General features: G+C 37.3%; 1 protein-coding gene across 1 annotated transcript in view; it reads left to right on the forward strand.

The window, feature by feature from the left end:
• HIPK3 (homeodomain interacting protein kinase 3) overlaps window positions 1–16,186 on the forward strand; it is a 58,726-nt gene extending 42,540 nt beyond the window's left edge. Inside the window, exons 4-15 of the mRNA XM_009697268.1 lie at window positions 189–275; window positions 1,136–1,320; window positions 2,089–2,248; window positions 2,626–2,749; window positions 5,878–5,999; window positions 6,165–6,289; window positions 6,392–6,553; window positions 7,504–7,800; window positions 8,694–8,834; window positions 11,091–11,326; window positions 11,605–11,732; window positions 13,362–16,186. Coding sequence (XP_009695570.1) covers window positions 189–275; window positions 1,136–1,320; window positions 2,089–2,248; window positions 2,626–2,749; window positions 5,878–5,999; window positions 6,165–6,289; window positions 6,392–6,553; window positions 7,504–7,800; window positions 8,694–8,834; window positions 11,091–11,326; window positions 11,605–11,732; window positions 13,362–13,838 — 2,244 coding nt within the window. The 3' untranslated portion in view covers window positions 13,839–16,186. The remainder of the gene's footprint in view (window positions 1–188; window positions 276–1,135; window positions 1,321–2,088; window positions 2,249–2,625; window positions 2,750–5,877; window positions 6,000–6,164; window positions 6,290–6,391; window positions 6,554–7,503; window positions 7,801–8,693; window positions 8,835–11,090; window positions 11,327–11,604; window positions 11,733–13,361) is intronic.
• The last annotated feature ends 4,617 nt before the right edge of the window (window positions 16,187–20,803 follow it).

A 20,803-nucleotide genomic window follows, 5' to 3' on the forward strand; every position in this document is an offset into this window, starting at 1 on the left:
AAATTTAGTAGGTTTTGTATTTTGGTTTAGAAAATGAAAGTAGTCAGCAAAGCAACATACAAATATACAATTAAAGTTGTTTTTTTTTTTTTAAATGGGTTTTTTAGGTCTATAAATAAAGTTACTCTGTAGTTAGAAGTGATCTTTATTGTAAACTTCTGAACTCAACTTTCCTTTTCTTTTTTGAGACATTGGAAGAACACGAGGCAGAGACAGGTATGAAGTCTAAAGAGGCCAGAAAATATATTTTTAACAGTTTGGATGATATAGTGCACGTGAGTATTAAAGCATCCTTCCTTTGCAAAAGGAATGTGTGGGAATGAATGATGATTTTAAAACATTTTACTAGTTCTGAAATAGACACCTTTTAGAGTATTATTTATTGTATATCAGTCATATCCATTCTTTGTATATGTTGCTCTGAGGAAAATGTCTAGCTGTGCCAGCCCTTTGGGCTTTTTATAAAGATCTTCCTTTGTCATTGCTTGTGTTAAACAATGGTACTTATCCTTGTGGTGGGGAAACCCTTTAATTTTATGTATAATGTATATTTTTCTTCTACCTTATCTGCCATTCTGGGTAAAGAAAGAATGCGTGTGGATCCTCCTATCTTAACTGTATTGTTTCCAGTATAATTCTGTTATCTTAACAATATAATTCTCAGTATATTTATTTTTTTCCTTTTCTTTAAAAAATGTTTCCTCACTTTTCTTTAGCTTTATAACTTTTTAGTCAATAACAAAAGGAAATTTTTCATTGTCTTCCATATCCTGAAAAGAGAATCAAATAATTCTGCAAGATTGGCATTCATACATGTTTGAAATGGTTTTTTGAAGATGATCTCTGTAGTTTAAGTTAGGCTGTATAAAGATCTTTATCCCAAATTTTACTACTTAAATTCCAAGATCCAGACTGGAATAAAGCCTTCAGGGGTTTTTAGCTGGGGAGGTTGCAAAAGGAGTAGCATGTGTACAGAAGAAAGTCACCAATTCGAAGCCAACTGTACTGGGATAAGCTACCAAATTCACTGCCCCACATGATAAAATCATTGAATATTAGTATTTTATAGCAGAAAGCAATAACAGAAAGAGTTAAACTAATATGCATGCCTTCTGTCTGGTTTGTTCAATGCCAGGTGAACATGGTGATGGATTTGGAAGGAAGTGACCTGTTGGCAGAGAAGGCAGATAGGAGGGAATTTGTCGGTCTGTTGAAGAAAATGTTGCTTATCGACGCTGATTTAAGAATCACTCCAGCTGAGACCCTGAACCATTCTTTTGTTACCATGAAGCACCTCCTTGATTTTCCTCATAGCAACCAGTATGTAACACACAAAAATTTTATTTTTTTTTTTAAGTCTCCGTTGTAGTGACTCGTGTATAATAGTGTTGTTTCTTCTGCTATCAGAGAGAAAAATCTTTTGTCACGTTTGTAACATCTTGGAGAATTCATTCAAGTGCTTGTGATATTAGATACATCTACTTGGTCAAGGAAACTGTTTGAATAACTACTTTTTTTTTTTCTGAAAAGTAACATTTAGAGCAATAGATTTCTAAGTTATCATTTTATGCCTGGCTGTTAAAATTCCAACACTGCAGAAACTTGGGCTTGGATTTTTGGAAGTATGAAGAGCCTTAGTTCCTGTCAGTCATTGAGAGCTGGGCTAGGCATTTCCTCTTGAGATGAATGTCTCGGATACCTTCTTTCATGCATTGGTTAGTGTGAAATATATTGAAAGTTTTCTTGCGGTTCTGGAATTGTGTATTTCATTGTGGATTTCCTGAAGTACAAGCATTTCACAGAAAGAAAGAGATTTACATCCGTTTAGTTTACTAACCTTCCTGCTTCTACAGTGTTGTTAGAAAATGATGTTAGATGCAAGGAGCAGGAAATTGCAGTATTTTTCTTGATTTTAAAATATGCAGTACAAAGGCTTGATGTGAACATAGCAATAGCAGTATTTCTTTTTTTCTACTTCTGTGTTTAATGCCATTCTGTGAAACTTTTTTTCGTTGTTCTGGGGAATTGTTTTGTACATTTAAGAACATGAAATTATAATTAAAGCAACTTATTTTCTGGTTTTGATAGAGTGAAGTCCTGTTTTCATATCATGGATATTTGCAAATGCAGATCGAATTTGTATGACTTAAGTAACCGCAATAAAACATCGCTTATGCGACCAGTTGCCTCAAGCAGTGCAGCTAATCTGACTGCGAGCTTTACCAAAATTGGTCCAGTAAGAAGTCAGGTAAAACTTTTTTTTTAAAATTATCAATTCAGTTAATGCAGTTTCTCTAATTAATTTCACAATTTAAAAAAGTACATCTGTTAAGTGACAAAACCTTCTGTCTTTTACTCTCATTTTTTCCTAGTGTTTTCTTAAACAAACCGTTTAGAATTCAGTCTGTGTCAAAACTAAGTTACGAAGGGGAATTGCCGTAACAAAGGAGTGCTGGGTTACAGCGCCCTCCAGTGGCCAACCGGGATCGCTTCCTGTGAAATGTATTCGAAATTTAAATTTTTATAAGTTACTGTAGTTGTTTATTATATAAGCTGGTGGGAGACATGCGTGAGAGATGTGGATTCACAGTTACAATGTTGCCTGCATTGAATCTGCTCCCATAGGCGTTAACTGCATCAGCCCATTCAGTCTTGCACCAAGGGATACCGCTGCAGGCAGGAACTGCTCAGTTTGGTTGCAGTGATGTTTTCCAACAGGCATTGATTATATGTCCTCCAACTATTCAAGGTATGCTTAACTGTAAATGTTACAGTCTCTCTGTTAGCAGTATTTGAGTTTTCCATTATATCCACTTAAGGTATATATTCAAAAGAACTTAATTATGTCATGAAAAAATTAGCATGTGAGTCAGATCCAGATACATTGCACCTTTCTGAAAGAAACAGCAAATCAGCATATGCAGAAAATTATTTAAGCAATCCAGAGTCCATCTTCATATACCCCCCACACACATATGTATACATGTATGGATAAAAGAGGGACACAATGTGAAAGCTGAAACACGAAAGGAGGGTATTCTGAAATAGAATCTCAGAGGAAACAGGAAAGATGAAGGGAATATCAGTGTTGTGGTGGATCTCTTGGGGGTGTGGTTTTTTGTTTCTTTTTTTGGTGATTGTGTGTGTTGGGTTTTTTATTTGTTGGTTTAGTTGTGTTTTTTTGGGCGGGTGGAGTGGTTGCCTCTTCCATTCCCTGCCTTCCCCCAGCTACATCCCTTGGGTTTCCTAGGGATAAGGATAAGAAAATATAACAGTTCTTGTGATAAATCTGTCTGAATAATGAAGTTGGGTTTTTATCGGACTTCCAAGTGAATGTTTCAGAAGACATCTGGAAACCTGGGGCTTCTTTTGAGGATGTAGCTGCCCTGTGTAAACAGTGTCACGTTTACCGTTCTATGGTTATGATGAATCAGGACAGCTAGACAGAACTGCTGCAGCTTTCTGATGGCTGAAAAACATATAACTAAATCTTTGAGAATTGTTATTGCATCGTGCTGTGAGGAGGAAAGTGCAGCTTGGCTGAACTCTCCTGTATTACAAAGGACAAGATTGATTTAAGCATGCGATTTTATATTTATTGAAAGAAATAACTGGCTGAGGGTTCAGTTCTCAGAAGCATTTGGAAGACTGCAAGGTAGAAATGCTTGTGCAGAAGTATTTATGCAGTGTAGAAAACGACCAGATAAGCATATGCATTTCTAGAAGGACACATGGTAATGCAGTTGACCACTGTTTCCCTAAACAAATGCATTTGCATCATGCAAATGTAGGTCTTGTTTTTTGGAGGAGTCTTTAAAACCTCATTTAGATCTCTGAGCATATCAAGCAAAACTGGTTTTTCCTGTTTATAATGGGCTGATCAGAAAGGAGCTGATGAAAACCAGTCTTTCTTAACCTAGTAATAGTCATTTATGGAGAGGGAAAGGTAGTTTATATTGTTTGCTTATTAAGTTACCTTGATTATAGTCTTCATCTCCAAAGATGCAATTTATCTGTCTTGGTAATGCTCAGCTTTATGTTGAGATCAGATCTCGAAATGGAGTTTACAGGAAGGAGGGTTTTTTAAGAATGACTTTCAAACTCCTCCTTAGTTCTCCCTTTGCATTTTGAAGTTCTAGAGATCACACTAGATTTGCTCTGAAAAAACACCCAAAACACTTTTAACCTAAACTTAGAGCCCAGGAAGTCTTTATCTCTTTAGATAAAGACAGATACAGCAGACTTTATCAGTAATGTTATTTGTGGCTACTGCATCTGTCTTGGGTTCCAGAAACCCTTGAAAGCTCTCAGTATTTACCACGCGGAGTATCAGAGGCTGTATGAGCTAAATGCATAGCTTCATACAGATTTCCTTTTGAGCATTTAGTATGGCTATATAATTTTTTATTTAAATTGTATATATGCCTTACACAATGACATATTCTGTAATTTAAAAACCCTACTGTTTTCATTATACCCAGATGAATAAAGTGATTATGGAAAAGGAAACAGTACAGGCAAACACTTCATCTGTGATCTGTATACTGTATTCTTAGTATGATGATAAATTGCTAAATTTAAATTTAGTTACAACTTGAATGAAGGGAATATATTGTTTTCATCACATAGGTGACAAGTCGAGTTGCTGGCACAGAGGGAAAGGGATATTAATGGTATCTGGCATTGCTTCAAGGTTTCCCTGCTTGACTGCTCTGTTAAATATCTGAAATGCTAAAGCTGGTTACTTTTGGCAGAGTTAAGCTGTTGCTGTTTGAGATGGCTGTGTGGAAAAAATTAGTCAACAGTGTTTCAGAATTAAAATCTTCGGAGTACATGGTTATAACTTAGTATTGTGTTATGACATGAGAGAATTACATCAGATGAAGATTTTGTTTCATCCTTTATTGTAAAGATTGAAGAAACCACTTCTAATCTTTAGTTTAGTAGGTCTTTAGTAGTTACCTCCAAACAACCATTGCTTAGTCTTTGACTGAAGCACAAGACACAAAGTGCAGTTAGGAGATTAAATTAGTATATTTGCCTAGCCAGTATTTTCTTCTAGCATAGCTGTTCTGTTGCAATATCTGTTGAAAAAAATTCCTCTTTCGTTTTAGTTTAACACTATTATGTAAAAAATTATTATTAGTTGTAAACATTGCAGCGTTGCTATATGTCTGTTAGTTTCCTGTGACAATAATGAAATCTATACAGAGCATGAGATGCATCTTTTTCCTATTATGCTCTTGTGATAATATTCCAACAGTGCTACAGTTGACATTATTTTGATGAAGGGAGGAATAGGATCATGGATTCTACTGCAAATATTTGATGGCATACACAGGAAACTTTACATTGTTTACCACAAAAGAGATGGTAACGAATGGGAGTATTATACGTGTGGCACTGCTAGCTGTAAAAGCTAAGAGGAATGGGTTTCAGCTAGCTGTAAATACAGAGCATGAGATGTGCAGGAGTCAGTTGTGAGAAGCTTTGAAATTCAGTTCTGCTTACTTTTGTCTGCTTCCTTTCAAATACTTGTAATGTAATTTGTGATAAAGAGTAAATGCTTAGCTTTGCAGAACTTTCTGCCAAAGTCATTCCACTTTCTAGTAGTCTGATTCCAAATAGTAGCTATTGGCAGCTATTTCTGGAAATTACAACATCAAATATTTGTGCAGATAAGTAACAGCACGAAAATCTTTTAGGTGTTGATTTATTTGGCTTGAAAGCGTAAATTATGGAATTAGATTATAAACACATAAAGAAAAAAAAAAGTAAAATGTTATAAAATTATCCTTTGTTTGCATTTTGCTCAGAAAATATATGCAAGACCGGTGTTTTTCTTAAACCTTGGGTATGTGTTTTTCTTCCCGACAGGAATTCCTACAAACCATAGTAAACCCACCAGTTTCTCCCTGAGGGTGGATAACGCAGTTCCGTTGGTGACCCAAGCCCACACAATTCAGCCGCTACAAATTCGAACAGGAATCCTTTCTCAGGTTGGCTTTAAAGTAAAAATCTTACTTGCTTTATTATTAGTTAGTAAGTATTTTTGCCCTGTGGACTTCTATTGCAGTCCCTCTTCTGTTTTGTGCTGAACTACTTGCAGCTAATGTAAATTCAGTCGCTGTCTGTGTCATGAAATCTTCTCTGCTTCACAACAGACGTGGTCAAATCAGACGCAGCAAATACTGGTTCCTGCCTGGCAGCAAGTAGCACCAGTGGCAGCTCCTGCTACATCTCTGGCCTCTGATCCTGTGGCTGGCCCACAGAGGCTTGGAGACTGGGGGTAAGTCTGCATATTTTTGTACAATACATTGATGGCTTTGATTTAACAATGGATACTGATGCAAATGACTTGCAATTTAAAACTTCCTTTACTTTTCCTCAGGAAGATGATTACCCAGGGCACCCATTACAATTCAATGATACCGCAGCCTCTTTTAACACATCAGATAACCTTATCTGCCCCTCAGCCAATTAGTGTGGGCATTGCACATGTTGTCTGGCCTCAGCCTGCAGCTACCAAGAGGAACAAACTGTGTCAGAACAGGTTGGTAGAATATTTCTAACATTCAAAGATAGTGTAGCTTTAGTTGCTGTTCAGTGGGCAGGGGAATAGCCTGTAAAAGTGGCATGTTTGCTAGTGACAATTGTACTTAAACAGGCTTTTGGGAAAATTTGTCCTTTCTGCCCTAAGTTTTCAACATTATTTTGGTAATACAGACTAAATGGAAAAATACTTGCAGTAGTACGAGGTTTTAGTTCTTTTTGATTAGTATGTGCCTATCATGATAGAAAAGTTATCTTTATAGCCTTCGGGAAGTATAAGAATATTTTGAGGTAGCTCTAGTGAGATACTCCTAAGCTTAGGTGCATGAGGATGTATCAGGTTTAGACAACTGAAAATGAAGAGATACTATCTAACAGGGTTGCAGTATGCCTTACAATCATCTTAAGAATAGTCTTTCTTTCACTGGTAGCCAAAACTACTTCAGCTCCTTGGTGAAGAACATGTGCCCCACTGCCACACAAAGTATTTGCAAAGGTGTGGGGCACTCAATAAAGGGGAAAGCATGGGTTACAAAGGGCAATATCAGCAGTCCTGTGTTAAGCAAGGATTTCATCTGGAGGCTACCAGCTTTTGTTTTTCGGGAGAATCTTTACAGGAAATCTGGCCGGGTTTTGTTGGCTTGTTTTTCACCCAAATGGGATTTTAGTTTCTTTTTTCCTTTATAAGAAAATGGGATTTTCAATGTATTGTATTCAATATTGTTGCAAGTTTCAGTCTTGGATATTATGTAGTTTGGATATTTTTAATAATGTCTAAAATTATCTATGCCAAGTATTTATGACCGCGTTTACTGTTTTACGTTTTTCTTTGTACTAGTTTAGAAAATTGGTGTTTTAGCTTACATTGCTTTGTTTTTGTTGAAAATAGTACAGTTTTCAGGTCTGTTGGTAGAGATTCACTAAATGTCAAATGGTGTGTTTTCTTCACAGGAGCAATGTGTTACAAAATACCAATATCCAAAATTCAGCCTTTATATCTCCAAAGATACTTAACCTGAAGGCTGTAAAGAGAATAAGTTGTATAGAAGCACAGGACAATCATAACTCAGAAGGACAGGAAAGTAACTGTTGTGAAGCATCAGTCAGGCTGGAACCTGATTCACCTCTTTCAACCAAACAGCGCCAGGCTATCTTCATTGCCAGTTCCCCCAGCCCAGCAGTCAGCGTGATCACCATCAGCAGTGACACAGATGAAGATGACATAGGACGAATGCATTCACTGAGAGAGTAAGAATCGACATTTACTTTTATTAAGGTGTTACTTAAATATAACTCTCTTAGCATAGCTACTGTGTTTAATGAATCTGAGTTAAAAAAAGACAAACAACGCACTCCTAATCACATTTCACTAAGAAGTTAGCTCTGTAACAGTGTATTACTTGAAAGTGAAAAATACTCTTCAAAATCTACCTAATTAATCTATATGTTAGGCATTTTCAAACTAGAGTACTTTTAGGTCCAGCATACTTTTTTTTTCTCCATACTGTCATACCCTATTTATTTGTTGAAGATTGGCCTTCTGCCTTTGTATAATCAACTTTATCATTCTAGCAGTAGCATCCAGTAGATAATATTACATACATATGGATAAAAAATACTTCTCTAACAGTATGAAAAGGTGTGCATTTGGTTATAAAAGCGGATGCTGAGTATAGTCCCCCAAAGGAGTTTTCTTTCATAAAGCTATCAAAGAAGCATGTATCATTTGAAATGAGGACTTAGAAGTTTAATGTTTGTTCCACTTTATTTTTAATTGTAATGATTCTGAACTGGAGGAACTTGAATTTTAAATCTCAGCTTTGCCAAATGTTTCAAGGCTCTGAACTGTCGTAGTAAAATCTTTTTCTCTACTTGTTTTAGTATTGATTCAGTAAAAAATTTATTAATTTAGTAGGTTTCAAAAAATGCATGTTTAGTTTAAAATTTCCAGAAGAACACTGAAAAGGTTTAAAATCCATTTTTGAATTTAAAAGAAACAAGCAATTGGATATTAATTTACATTTAAAGGACCTTTTCTAATATTTGACACCTTTTTATTCCATAATTACACCTAAGTCAGGGGTGTATGGAAAGAACGAATGAGAGATGATATGTTTGCTCACTTTCTTTTTGTGTCCTAGGTGTAAAGATAGCCTTGACTGTGAAGCCTGCCAGAACACCCTGAACATTGACCGTGTGTGTTCTCTCAGCAGTCCTGATAGCACTCTGAGTACTAGCTCCTCGGGACAGTCTAGTCCATCTCCTTGCAAGAGATCCAACAGGTAAAAAGTTGTGCTCCTTTCAATAAAAAGAAAGATCCTAGTATACAGCAGACTCAGTTTGTACTAAAAATGCAAAAGTTTTATTATGTTGTCATTTGGTGAGGATAAATGATGTATTTAAATATTAACCTACTGGCCTGCAGTTGCACAGCATAGACTGTTATTTTATCATTCCTAACAGATCTGTCTTGCTACAGTGAAAGTTTTCAGAATACTGAATGAATGGTGTTTACACAGAAAATATAGATACGTTGCATGCAACTTCCTTTAGAACAAAAAACTTCTAAGGTTGCAAAATTAAGTAAGCCAAAGTAGGATGTGACAGATGTGAAGTTACCAGAACATCTTTAATTTTTGCACTCTCTTGTTCTCCCATTGTGTATCTTGTATTGTAATCTTTAATGACATTGGTGCCTTTTTTCCTTCTACCAAACATAAGCCTCAGTGATGTGAAGACTGTTCATATGAGCTGCTTTTAAATATTTTTATCCTCACTGCTTGATGTCTAGCTTAAGCCTTCATTTTTGCACATTATTCAAAATTCACTCTTAGAAAAACATTCAATATACATCTGAACTGTTCTATGGCATTTTTTTCTACAGTACCTGAGAGCTTGACACTACAGCATCTATCTTGTGTGACACTCATAAAACACGGACCTATGACACAGTCAGAAGATCCCACTGACTTGGGATGCTCTGACTGGGGCACCTGCAGGTGGCTTTTCCTCTTATTTCAGTCCCTGCCCTTCTGGTTCTAATATGTTGAAATTTTAATTGTAGCTACTCATGTCAAAGTACTTTTCACACAAAAAAATTTAATTTTATGAATAGTTTTATTTATATTGTCTTAATTTAATCACCATGCTATAAGGACATGTTACATTAGCTATAAAGTCACCAAAGGACTTGACCATATGTTTAGGGGTTAGTGAATTCACTGCTGTTTCTTGCATGTTTTAAGTTAAGCATGCATTCCACCAATTTTTACTACAAACTGGGGTTTTCATGTTTTTCTAGTTTATAGAAATCCTTAATCCTCATGCCTATCCTCTCTAGCGGGGAACTTTGTTAGCATCTACACTTACTTATTCATCACCCCATACTGTTCATTTTAGCTCCATTAAGTGAAGGATATCTTTTATTATCTACGTAATTGATACCTGGCACAATCCCAGTTGAGGACTAGTTAAATTTCTTTCTTCTTGTTGTTAGTGATGCATCTGTGATGTACCTTTTGGTTGTGTAATAAATAATATATAAAGGAGATTAATATATTTTCTGGCAGTATACCTCATTGTAAATTAGTTTCATTTCCCAAGTTGTTTACTACTTGCTGCCTACAAGGTATTTGGTTCTGGTTCCACTGACTGAACTGTGGTCTCGCTTCTGGCAGCTGGCATCTACCATCTTCTGATACAAACATGGAGCTTCAATAAGTGTTAGCAAGGGCTTTTTTTGTGAGTTGGTTTCTCTACCTTTCCCCTTCCAGCTGCTTTGGTAAAAGCACTGGTTGAATAAATGAATTTGTACCACTTGACCAGCATGATTTCACAGACCACAAGTGCCGGAATAGCCACTGTGTGAATAGAGGGTTGCATTTATCTCCTTAATCTGTGAAAAAGTCATGCACAGGCAGTGCTCTCTGGAGGAGCTTCAGCGAGACCTAATTTTTCTGTAGATAAGGTCTAGTGTAGCTGCTGGTGGTTGATATGCAGATGAGAGGGAGCTGCCTGCTGTTGTGCAGATTGCTTCCTCAGCATTCTGTGTCCCATCCTGACTCTGACAGACTCCAGGGATGGCTTTTTGCAGACTCCAGGACGTGGCTGATTTCAGAAGGAAATTAGATCAGTGTGTTATCATTTGCTAGTGTGAGAACCGTCAGGACACCTCTATGTTTTGATTCAGGAAGAAATGAAATAATCTTCTTCAACCTTTTATTTGACCTAAAAGTCTAAGTTTCAGGTGGTTTACAAGTACTAGATTATTTACAAAATATATTACAAGGTGGGTGCAAGTTGGGTTACACATCTAATCTTTATGTAGAATTTATCTCCTTTCTCTGAGCCTTGCAATTTATGGGTAGAATGAGTTTGAATATTGAACTGCCATCTGAATGTCTGTGCTTGTATAGTTAAAATCTAACATTTTTGGCCACCTTTGAGTAGTTACACTTCCATAAATTTTATGTGGTAGTATATGCATCTGTATTATGAAAATTTATTTGTTTCAATGCAGTACTTTTATTTTTTGATAGTGTGTCAGATGACGAACAGGAAAGTGGATGTGATACGGTGGATGGTTCCCCAACTTCAGACTCTTCAGGACACGATAGCCCATTTGTGGAAAATGGCTTTGTAGCTAATACTAATAAAAATAAGGAAGCAAGAGCATCGGTTAATCCTGAAACCAAATCAGCTGTTTGCACGGTAGTGGTACCACCAGTGAGACTCGAAAACAGGTTACGTCTTGATGAACAGATGGTGAATACAGGTAAGTTAGTGCAGGTGGGTTTTCTTCGTTCTATACCACGGGATAGGAATAGAAATGTGAATATTTATTCAGTAACCGTACAATTGAAGGTTTTGACGTACTCATGTACCTGCTAATCTGTAATAAACACTACTAAATATTGTTGGGTTTTGACTTTATTTAGTGTATTATTTTATTATTTCTCCCTGTATGCTGAAGCAAAGGCAACTTTGTCTAACTTTTGTTAGAAGAGAATAGTGACAACAAAAACATAACCTTGTTCATTTATGTCTTGGAAGATGCTACGTGCCAGCCACTGAAAAAGGGTCGGTCTGTCCTGGGAAGAATAAACCAGTCTTCTATTGTAGGAAACCGTCAGCAAAAACTGACGTCAGCATTCCATCAGCAACATACAAACTTCAGTCAGGTATGTGTACTTACTCACATCTAAGAAGTATTTTTTTCTGTCTTGAGGTTCCAAACATGCTGAATGCTCACAATTTCAATTGCTGTCAATGGCAACTGCAGGTTTTCAACAGCTTGATTACAGAAGTGTTCAAATCTTGAAAAACGGATTTCAACTTACTGGGCAAGTCCATAAGTATCTTTCGCTTTTGGTCATTTTCTTAAAGCAGCTGACTTTATTTTAAAAAATGATAGAAAAGCTACACTGAGAAAATTATCAATGCCTACAAAAAATTGAAGCACAAGACAAAATATTTTAGCATATTTTTTTTTTCTACATCCAAATGCTAAAATGCTCATAGTGTGCAGCTAAAAACTGTGGCTGAATTTCAGTCTTGTTATGTTAGTAGTGTCCATGAAAATGCTTATAGTTTGAGTATCCAGAGATGAGAGAGAGCTTAGCAAACCCAACTGTTTCTTACCTTTGCTGCCAGGTAGTGAAGTTGGGGGGTAAGAGGTGATTGTAGTTCAATCCAATGTTGGAAGATACCCAAAGTTAATTTAAAAGCTACTTGTACTGTTACCCAACAACGTAGTAAATGTGTCTACTGTGGCTGAGAACTAAAGTTCACACATGACATCAAGTTTAAGCCCCTTTTAATTAATTAATTTTGAGCTTTAGCCGCATTGAGCTTTTGGTTAGGTATCTGGAGGTACATTTAATATAAGAGCAGTACCTGTTTGTATTAGTCTTGCAGAGTGACTGTGAATATTAAATTGTAAGTTAAATACTAAATGCAAGCATGCTATATGTAGATAAGAGGATTTACCAATAGTGACTTGAATAGTTTAGATTGAAAGAAACATTTGTGTGGGTGACACAACCTCCCCTTTTGCATGATTATGCAGAAGGATTGGCTTAATTAATTCTAAGCAAACCTTAATATGATCAGCATAGTATTAATTTTTAATCTCTTCACTGACTGCAGCTCTTCAGCCTCTTGACAGAAAGTGTAGAATGTTATTTTCATTACAAAAATCTATGCTGATCCTGCCTTCTTTGGTAGATGCCCTATGTAGTTTGAAGTCTGCATCATTTAATGGGAGTAATTGATTTTTAGTCTTTCTCTTTATAACTGTTAATGATTGCCACATCTTCCTGTGATCATAGCCCTAGACTTCTGTTTGCCTAGTTGTCTCAGATATTTTCAATCCGTTTATTATTTTTTCTGCTCTCCTCTAAAATTTCTCTCCTATTTGTCCTCTTTGTGCCTCATTATGGTGCCCAAACTGAATGCAGCACTTCCAATTGATGCCAAGCCAGTGCTGAGTAGAGTGGAATAAGCACCTTGCTCATGTGATACATGGTATTTCTGTTAAAACAGCCCAGCATGGCATTTTATCTTTTTTTTTTTTTTTGCAAGAGCATTAAAATAACTTGTGTTCTGTTTACCATCTCTTATTGTCAGATTTCCTGTCTGTGCTACTATCTAAATAGCTAATATATTTTTTTTTTGTGTTTAAGCATTTAATTATTCCTGTCTCTATTTCTCTTGATTTTAAGTTGACTAGTTTTAGTGCATTATTCCATTTTTCAAACTCTCTTTATACTTAGAAATATTAAGACCTACCAATTTCTGTGTGTGGACAGGTTCAGCACTTTGGATCTGGGCCGCAGGAATGGAACGGAAACTACGCTCACCGGAGGCAGCAGGCTTACATCCCAGCCAGCATTGCTGGTCATGCTTTCTCCCTTCCTCAAGGAAGTCCAAATCCCACTACCCTGCACACGCGTCTCTCTGGAACTACCCACCTTGGAGGACAGCCTGCTATTCTTCCGTACCCGTCGTCGGCACCCCTTAGTACTGCTGCACCTGTTGCCCACCTCCTTGCCTCGCCGTGTACCTCAAGACCCTTGTTACAACATCCAACATACAATATATCTCATCCCAGTGGTATAATACACCAAGTTCCAGTTGGCATAAATCCCCGTCTCTTACCTTCCCCAACCATTCATCAGACTCAGTACAAACCAATTTTCCCACCACATTCGTACATTGCAGCATCACCTGCTTACACAGGATTTCCATTGAGTCCAACAAAACTCAGCCAGTATCCATTTATGTGAGAACTCAAATAGAGTATATTGAGGAAGCTCAATGATACAGTTTGATTTAAGAAGAAACATGGTGTTTATTAAATATTAGCCATGGCACAACAGGAAAATTATTTTTTTGAATCATGTAGACTTGGGTGCAATTTAAACAACTCTGAGCTTTAAAAAAAACTCACTTTTAATGTGTTTTGCACATTTGGTATAACTTGTCTTTGGTCATGTTATCTTCTTATATAGTAACTTTAGACAGGTGACTTATGGGAGCAGAAATCTGGTTTTGCTCCTGCTATTTTTTATAAAATTGCCTTCTAACTAGTGCAAGACACGTCTACATTTGGGAAGCCATTCAGTGTACAGAACTAGAGCAACAGATGCACATGTGTCAGCAGTACAGTGTAGAAGTAACTTGTTTGTATTGCGTATCTTGGTGTTTAAATGTTGAGTCACTTATCTAAAAGTTGAGCTGTTGTTCTTCACATTGCATGTGTCTTTTGCATGGGCAAAAAAAAAAAGCCTAAACATTGCTCTTAAATGTTGTTGTCCTAATAATCTCAGCTGCATTGTAAACTGTTCCCACACATAGTGCCTTAAATATTTGAGGTTGTTAATGTTATTACTTATATATAAATGTTGAGGACTGCAGCACTTAAAAATTCAGATCTGCTGATTTTTTGATAGCGTAATGCTCATTTTGGGTTTTGTGTGGTATGATTTTAGTATTGGGTGTGTTTTCCTTATTGAGAAGGCAGCATGTTTTGCTGTGGCTGAATTTTGCTGTCTTTTTTTCCCCCAGAATGATCTAGCTTCAAGACAAGACTTTAGTAGTGCTTAAGAAAAATTGATTCAGTAGCTATTGAGTAGTGACACACAACACAGTATTTCATACTGGTAAATGGAACTGCAATACAACCTGAGTAGTTTATTTTAAAAGTGTTTGTCTGATTGGGTATAATAAAATGTTTAGAGGTGCAGTAGGCATGACTGACTAGCTAATGAAAGAAAAAGCCAAGTGCTTGTTGATCCATGATGTGGTTTCATCTTAGCTTGAGCAAACCATGCAGTATTTAATAACTAGTAGCAGAATATTTACTATTGAAGCTTGAAAAGATGTGAGTTCTTTGTGTGCAATCTTTCATTTATGCATGGGAGAGATTTTAGTCTTTTTACATTATAGTATTTGTTTTAGCCTGTTGCGGGTGTTTGCTTATTTAATACATTCCGTCAGGGACGTAAATTACATGCTTTTTGCATTTATTTTTTTTCCCTTAGGAAGTATGGGGGTTTTGTTTGTTTGTTTTGTTCAAATGAAGTTGCTTTTGCAGCACCAAAGACTTAATCATCCATTTCCTATAAAAGGTAGCTACTTTTTCATAGACCTCAAGTATACTGTAGTGTAGAGATGGGATTTACAGAAGGTATTAAGCTGAGGCTGTGTTTTAGCTTATGGGCAAGTAATAAATTGTATCATTTATCTTGAATGTATCATAGATAAGCTGCTATATAACGATTGCCACTTCAGATAGCTGTGAAATTAGGTGATTAACTAGTTCTTTCTTAGCCTTCTGATTTCTGTACAAGTCTAATTACATGGAATAGAAGCCGGGTTTTGGGTTTGTTTGTTTGTTTGTTTTAATTTTGTTTTCATGTTTGAAGTGTCGTAACTACTATACTGTAAATGATGGAAGATGATTGGATATGTTTTTTTGGGGTGTGTTACTTGCATCAGTATTTTATCTCCATTAACTTTGAGCTCATCACTGCATATAAGTGGATGTATTGATGTAACTTAATTTTTTTATGTTTTCATATTGGCATTGTGTAGACACTTAAGCTGCATCTTGCAGGCTTGACTTAACTTTTTTTAAAAACAAAATCTGGAATACAATCCTTGCAATGTTGACTGGAATAAGAGTGCAAAGCATTTGAGTTTAACTCTGTCAATAAGCTAATAACTGGTAATCTTTTCCTTTACTCCACTAACACAAGCAGTGTTTTATTTAATGAATGTCTGAATGAAATAAATGTGCCTACATTTGATTTATTTTTTAAGTAATAACTAAAATACAACAGTATTAGATCATAAAAAATTAATAAAAATACCAGCAGTACATTTTTAATCACACTGAAAATTAAGAAACGTAACTTTTCCCAAAAGTTTCAGTGTTTTTAGAATCAACTCTATGCATTTTGTACAAGTGTGTGTATATAACGTATACATTAGAAACTAGGAGTATCCTGATGAATTTGAAATCTTATCAACACATACATAAAAGCCCAAATATAGGGAGTCAAGAAAATGCTCAAATTGGATATCCACCTTACCACTTCAAACTTGTGCTATATGGTCCAGCCGATAGTTTTCTGTTCACTCCCTTGTGTTGGGAAGCGACCTTCTTCTGGTGCTTACTCTGTTGCAGGCAATGGACGCACCAAGAATCACCCATGCAAATGGAGGAAATGAATTTTGTATTGTGATAACAAAAAAAAAACCTGCATTTTTTTCTGGGGCCATGGGGATCTTCTTTGGTCTAATGTATTTACTGTTCTTTCTTTTTACTGTGCTTAGGGTTTTAAGCTAACATGCTTGTTAAATTGACACAATTATCTGTATATCACAACAGTATCCTGTCGTATGCAGGAAAAAGTTGCTGTAAATGTGCCCCAAATTAGATCTGCTGCTCTTTCTATGTATTGTAATTTTAGAAATGTCTGCATTTCAAAGAACAAAAATATTTGAGATCCTGCCACAGCTTAAATTCAATATACCGAGTGACTTTTCCCCCATTCTACAATATGCTCTGAGAGAACGGACTCTTGTCGCTGTGAGTGTCCGGGGCCCATCTGCAGAAAAAAAAGCTTTCAGGGCAAGGGCCTTTTCTGTGGAAAAAAAAAAAAAAAATCCTCTGAGAAGCATTTATACATGTTACCATTTTAATGCCTTTTTTAAATAAAACACTGCATGACTATGGAATTGCATATCTGCATATTACTTTAATTTGCAAGATTTTATATGAATTTCTTGTGTTCGGTTTTTAACTTTACTTCAGGGTGTTTTATTGGTCAAATATGCTACTGTATTAATTTTTTTGTTTTAATTTTTAATTTTTCTGTTTTTACTGCTAATTAACTTGGTTTGTGTTAAGTAAAAGTTAAATCACACTGCAAGCTGTAGGAAGACTTGTTCTAGAAATACCCAGTGATAGAGACTTGATTAAGAAGTTTGAACTGTTACTGTTTAACAATTTGTAGACTTGTGGCTTTTTTTTGCTTTGGATTTCTACGCTACACTAGTTCGCCATGTAGCAATTGCACTGTGCAATATTACAATATGAGGACTGGGAAAATTTTTTATGGATGTAATGTCTCTTACAGTTTGCGATAGTATTTCTTTCTAGTTCTCAGTGATTTAAATGTGACCAAGCCTTCTGTACTTTGTCACAAAAAGCGGGTTTTCCAGGTGACTATTTTGGTGAGTGTCAAAATAAGAATTTATGGTGTATTACTGTCGAGATTCACTTTGAATTAAAATATATATTGCAGCAGATGACTTCTGGTGGCTTTCATTTTTTGCTATGTTACATCAAGGCTGGATTAAGGTAAAGGCGATGAAAATTCGCGACGAGGTCTCTAAAATTCTGATGTAATCATTTAACTAAGCTTCTCTTCTTTCTGAAAGTTTAAATTTTATTAACTTTCAAGGTTTGCTTAGGAGGATCTTGAGATTCCGCCTGCAGCTGTGGCAGGTGTGCACACGTGCCCCCCGCCTCTTCTTCAATACCACCAGAGGCTTTTCGACTGATGAACCCCTTGGTTGGGGGACAGGAAGGCGGGGTCCCTCGGTTGACAGACAGGGCCCTTAGCCAATTAAATGTCCCAGTTTCTAGGCCACTGACCATACATGGCCACAGACCAGATTCGACCTAGAGTATAAATGGAGCCCTGCTGGGGAGCCATTTTGAGTTGGTTCTCCTCAGAGCAGTGGGTCTGCAGTTGGGGACTCTCCCCTTAGGTTGAGATGCTGCCTAAGGAAACTCCTCCAGGTTGAGAGCCCTCATCTTATAGGTGAGTGAGTGCGCATTTTGGATTATCATTCCAAAATTTGGGGATCCCCTGTGCTGTGTAGTAACTGAATTCCACGTGATATCCTCAATCTGTGTTAAATGTCTGTCAGAGTGTGAAGTGATTTTGATTAAGAACATATTTTATCTTTAGTTTATCACTGGTTAAGCAACTTTGGTTAGACAAATAATTTCTCTTTTGAGTTTGGTATTTGCCTGATTTGATTTTGGTGTGCCTCCATGAGAGTAGCCAAATCTTGAAGGTTCTTTGTTCTGGATGTCCCACTTTTACAACCTTAGAAAAAGGTTACCTGGCCCATATACCCACAGATACATCTCTGCTGCTGAAGTTCGTACCAAGCCTGTGGCAACTGCTGCTTGGCCAGCAGGAAGGTGCTCCCGCTGCCACGGATGGCCCCAGGCGGTCAGTGGCTCCAGATGGCCAGCCTGGTACGGACCAGGCGTCCGTGGAAGGCACATTTGCCGGTGCTGTTGTCAGCCAAATGTGCTCATTCTGCTATGGGGTTACAGTGCTTACTGAAATCTGGTGGTTTGGAAGCTGTCACGAAGTAGGCTATTGGGTACCCGTATTTATGAAGTAGCATGGTTTCTGTGCTTAATGTAGCATTTAAGGTACTATCATAAATGAAATGTAAAAGACTGAAATGACAGGTAACTATTTTTTTGATACCAAAATATTGCAGAATTGATGGAAAGCTTTACTTTGCAAAGTATGAGGTGCTGCTGTTACTGATCTTTCACAGCTGCTTGCTCTTCAATGCAAGTTGGTCACACTGCCTGCAGAGCTTTTCCTGCAGCACTATACCTTAGGCTACACGAAAACGCACCTGTCCAAATTCTACAGACACCTCTGTTGCTATGAAAGCTGCTTCCTTTTCGTTCTTTATGGTAGACTCATGTATTACTGACTTTTAAATGCATGTTGACATTGGTATCTTTATACCACATTTCCCATAGCAAACAGGGCCACTGCCTCAGTGTATTTTACACTCTTGCTTTTGGGAACATCTAACAGACAAGGAAAGGCAGCCTGAGCCTATCAGAGGGAACCTGCTGTCTGTGAAGTCCTTTCCATTCTTGCTTGCTATCAGTAATAATGTCCAACTGTCCCCTGTGCTCCTTCCCATCTTGTGGAAGGATAGGACTAGGACAGACAATTACAAGTAATCTTCCTCTCAACTGTCTTGAGGATGACTAACACTGGTTTAAAATTTGTTATTTTTGTTGTCACTAAATGCAAAGGACAAATTTATACTGCAGTTATGATAGCAGATTCATTCAACGAAAAGCTTTCAGAGTCAATGGGGCGGTCACATGCTACAGATCTGTAGTGGGACAAACAGATTCAGGATGATGTGATGTTTTCTCAGTGAATTAGCTTAGGTTTTCAGCTGGAGAGATGATCAGTATCTGGGAGGCAACAGAGAACCTACTGTTTGGTATCGCCCACAAAGCAGGACAGTCCTGACAATCATGGTAGATGCACTTTAATCACTGCAGCTCACGCATACTGTGACTTCAGCTCCTATAATGAAGGAGCGTGAGTCAAAGTTTTGGTAGGGTTGTGAAATACTACTACTCCCCACTTAAAGAGCTGTAACTTCCTTATAGGCCTTGTTCGGCATGCATGTCTTGTGTGGTACAGAGCTCTGGGGAACGCAGGAGAAATGCTGAAACTCCTCCTGCCTCTCTTCCCACACTGAATGACATGGTGACTGAAATGGTCAGTCTGACATCCTGCTGTGCAGCAAGGCATGTTAAATCATGAATATGGTTTGGCAGTGATTGATGCTAATTATATCTTCCTAGCTTTCACCTGTAAGAATGTGCATTTTATCTCTCAGGAGAGGTGGGTACATGCTCTAAGCAAATTCAGATAATTCTAGCTGCCCCTGTCTTGGGGATCAGCACTGAGTATTCTTTGTTAGAATGATGAAGCTTCATGCTGAGAGGCTGAAATAGACATTTAAATGGATTCTTCTCCTTAAATCTTGAAGTAGCAGATTAGGAGCATTTACACCTTGTTGATAGAGGTGCCTGGAGACTGGACTCCATTCTGTGGTTGTGTTTGTGGAGTGAGATGTTCATAAATTTGGCCTGTTTATTCATCAAAATGAAAAATGCCAGCTCTTCTGTTGCAAAGATAGAGACCATGGCCTGCCACCTGCTTTGCGGAGAAGTCGCTGCATGGCCACTAGTCTCTTCTTATCTATGGGTGAGGTTCTTATCTATGGGTGAGATTCTCATCTATGGGTTCCTTCGTAACAACAAGCAAAACTCAAAGTGACTGTGGTAGGTCTACTGCAAACAAAGCCATCTAGGTTTTACTCATCTTTTCAACCAAGGTCATACAGATGATTTCAAACTATTGCTCTGGAGCAAAGGTAGAAGAATCCATGCAATCATGAATTTCAGTCTCGGTGTGTATGGTTTATTGTTATATAGCATGGTGGAGTAGTACTCTTCCTCAGCAAGAGACATACTTGTTCTATGGAGAAATATTCAGTACATCTCCTCTGCCAACTGGAGTAGATCTTCACTGGCATGGAGCATCTTGATTCTTTATCCATAATGAGACATGTCTTCTAGAATATGGACTGCTTTCTAGCATTAAGGAGTCTATAGCTAAGAGGAAACCAGGTTAGAACAAACATACGCTTCACCTCCCTGTTCCACGTGGGCAACCACTGAAGGGGATACATGGGTAACATACATGCTTTGCTTGCGAGAAAAAGTGCCTGATAACCAAGTATACAGAGCATGTGCACACTCTAGGAGAACACGTATGCAGGAAAGCAGATCTTGGCACCAAGTAAGGACGCACAGATACCTTCCAGAAGTTGGAAGTACCTTTCTGGACAACAAAACCAAATAGGATTGGGAAAGGTAAATTTAGGA

This window comes from Cariama cristata, unplaced genomic scaffold (genome assembly GCF_000690535.1).
Source record: "Cariama cristata isolate BGI_N322 unplaced genomic scaffold, ASM69053v1 scaffold3793, whole genome shotgun sequence".
NCBI lineage: Eukaryota > Metazoa > Chordata > Aves > Cariamiformes > Cariamidae > Cariama > Cariama cristata.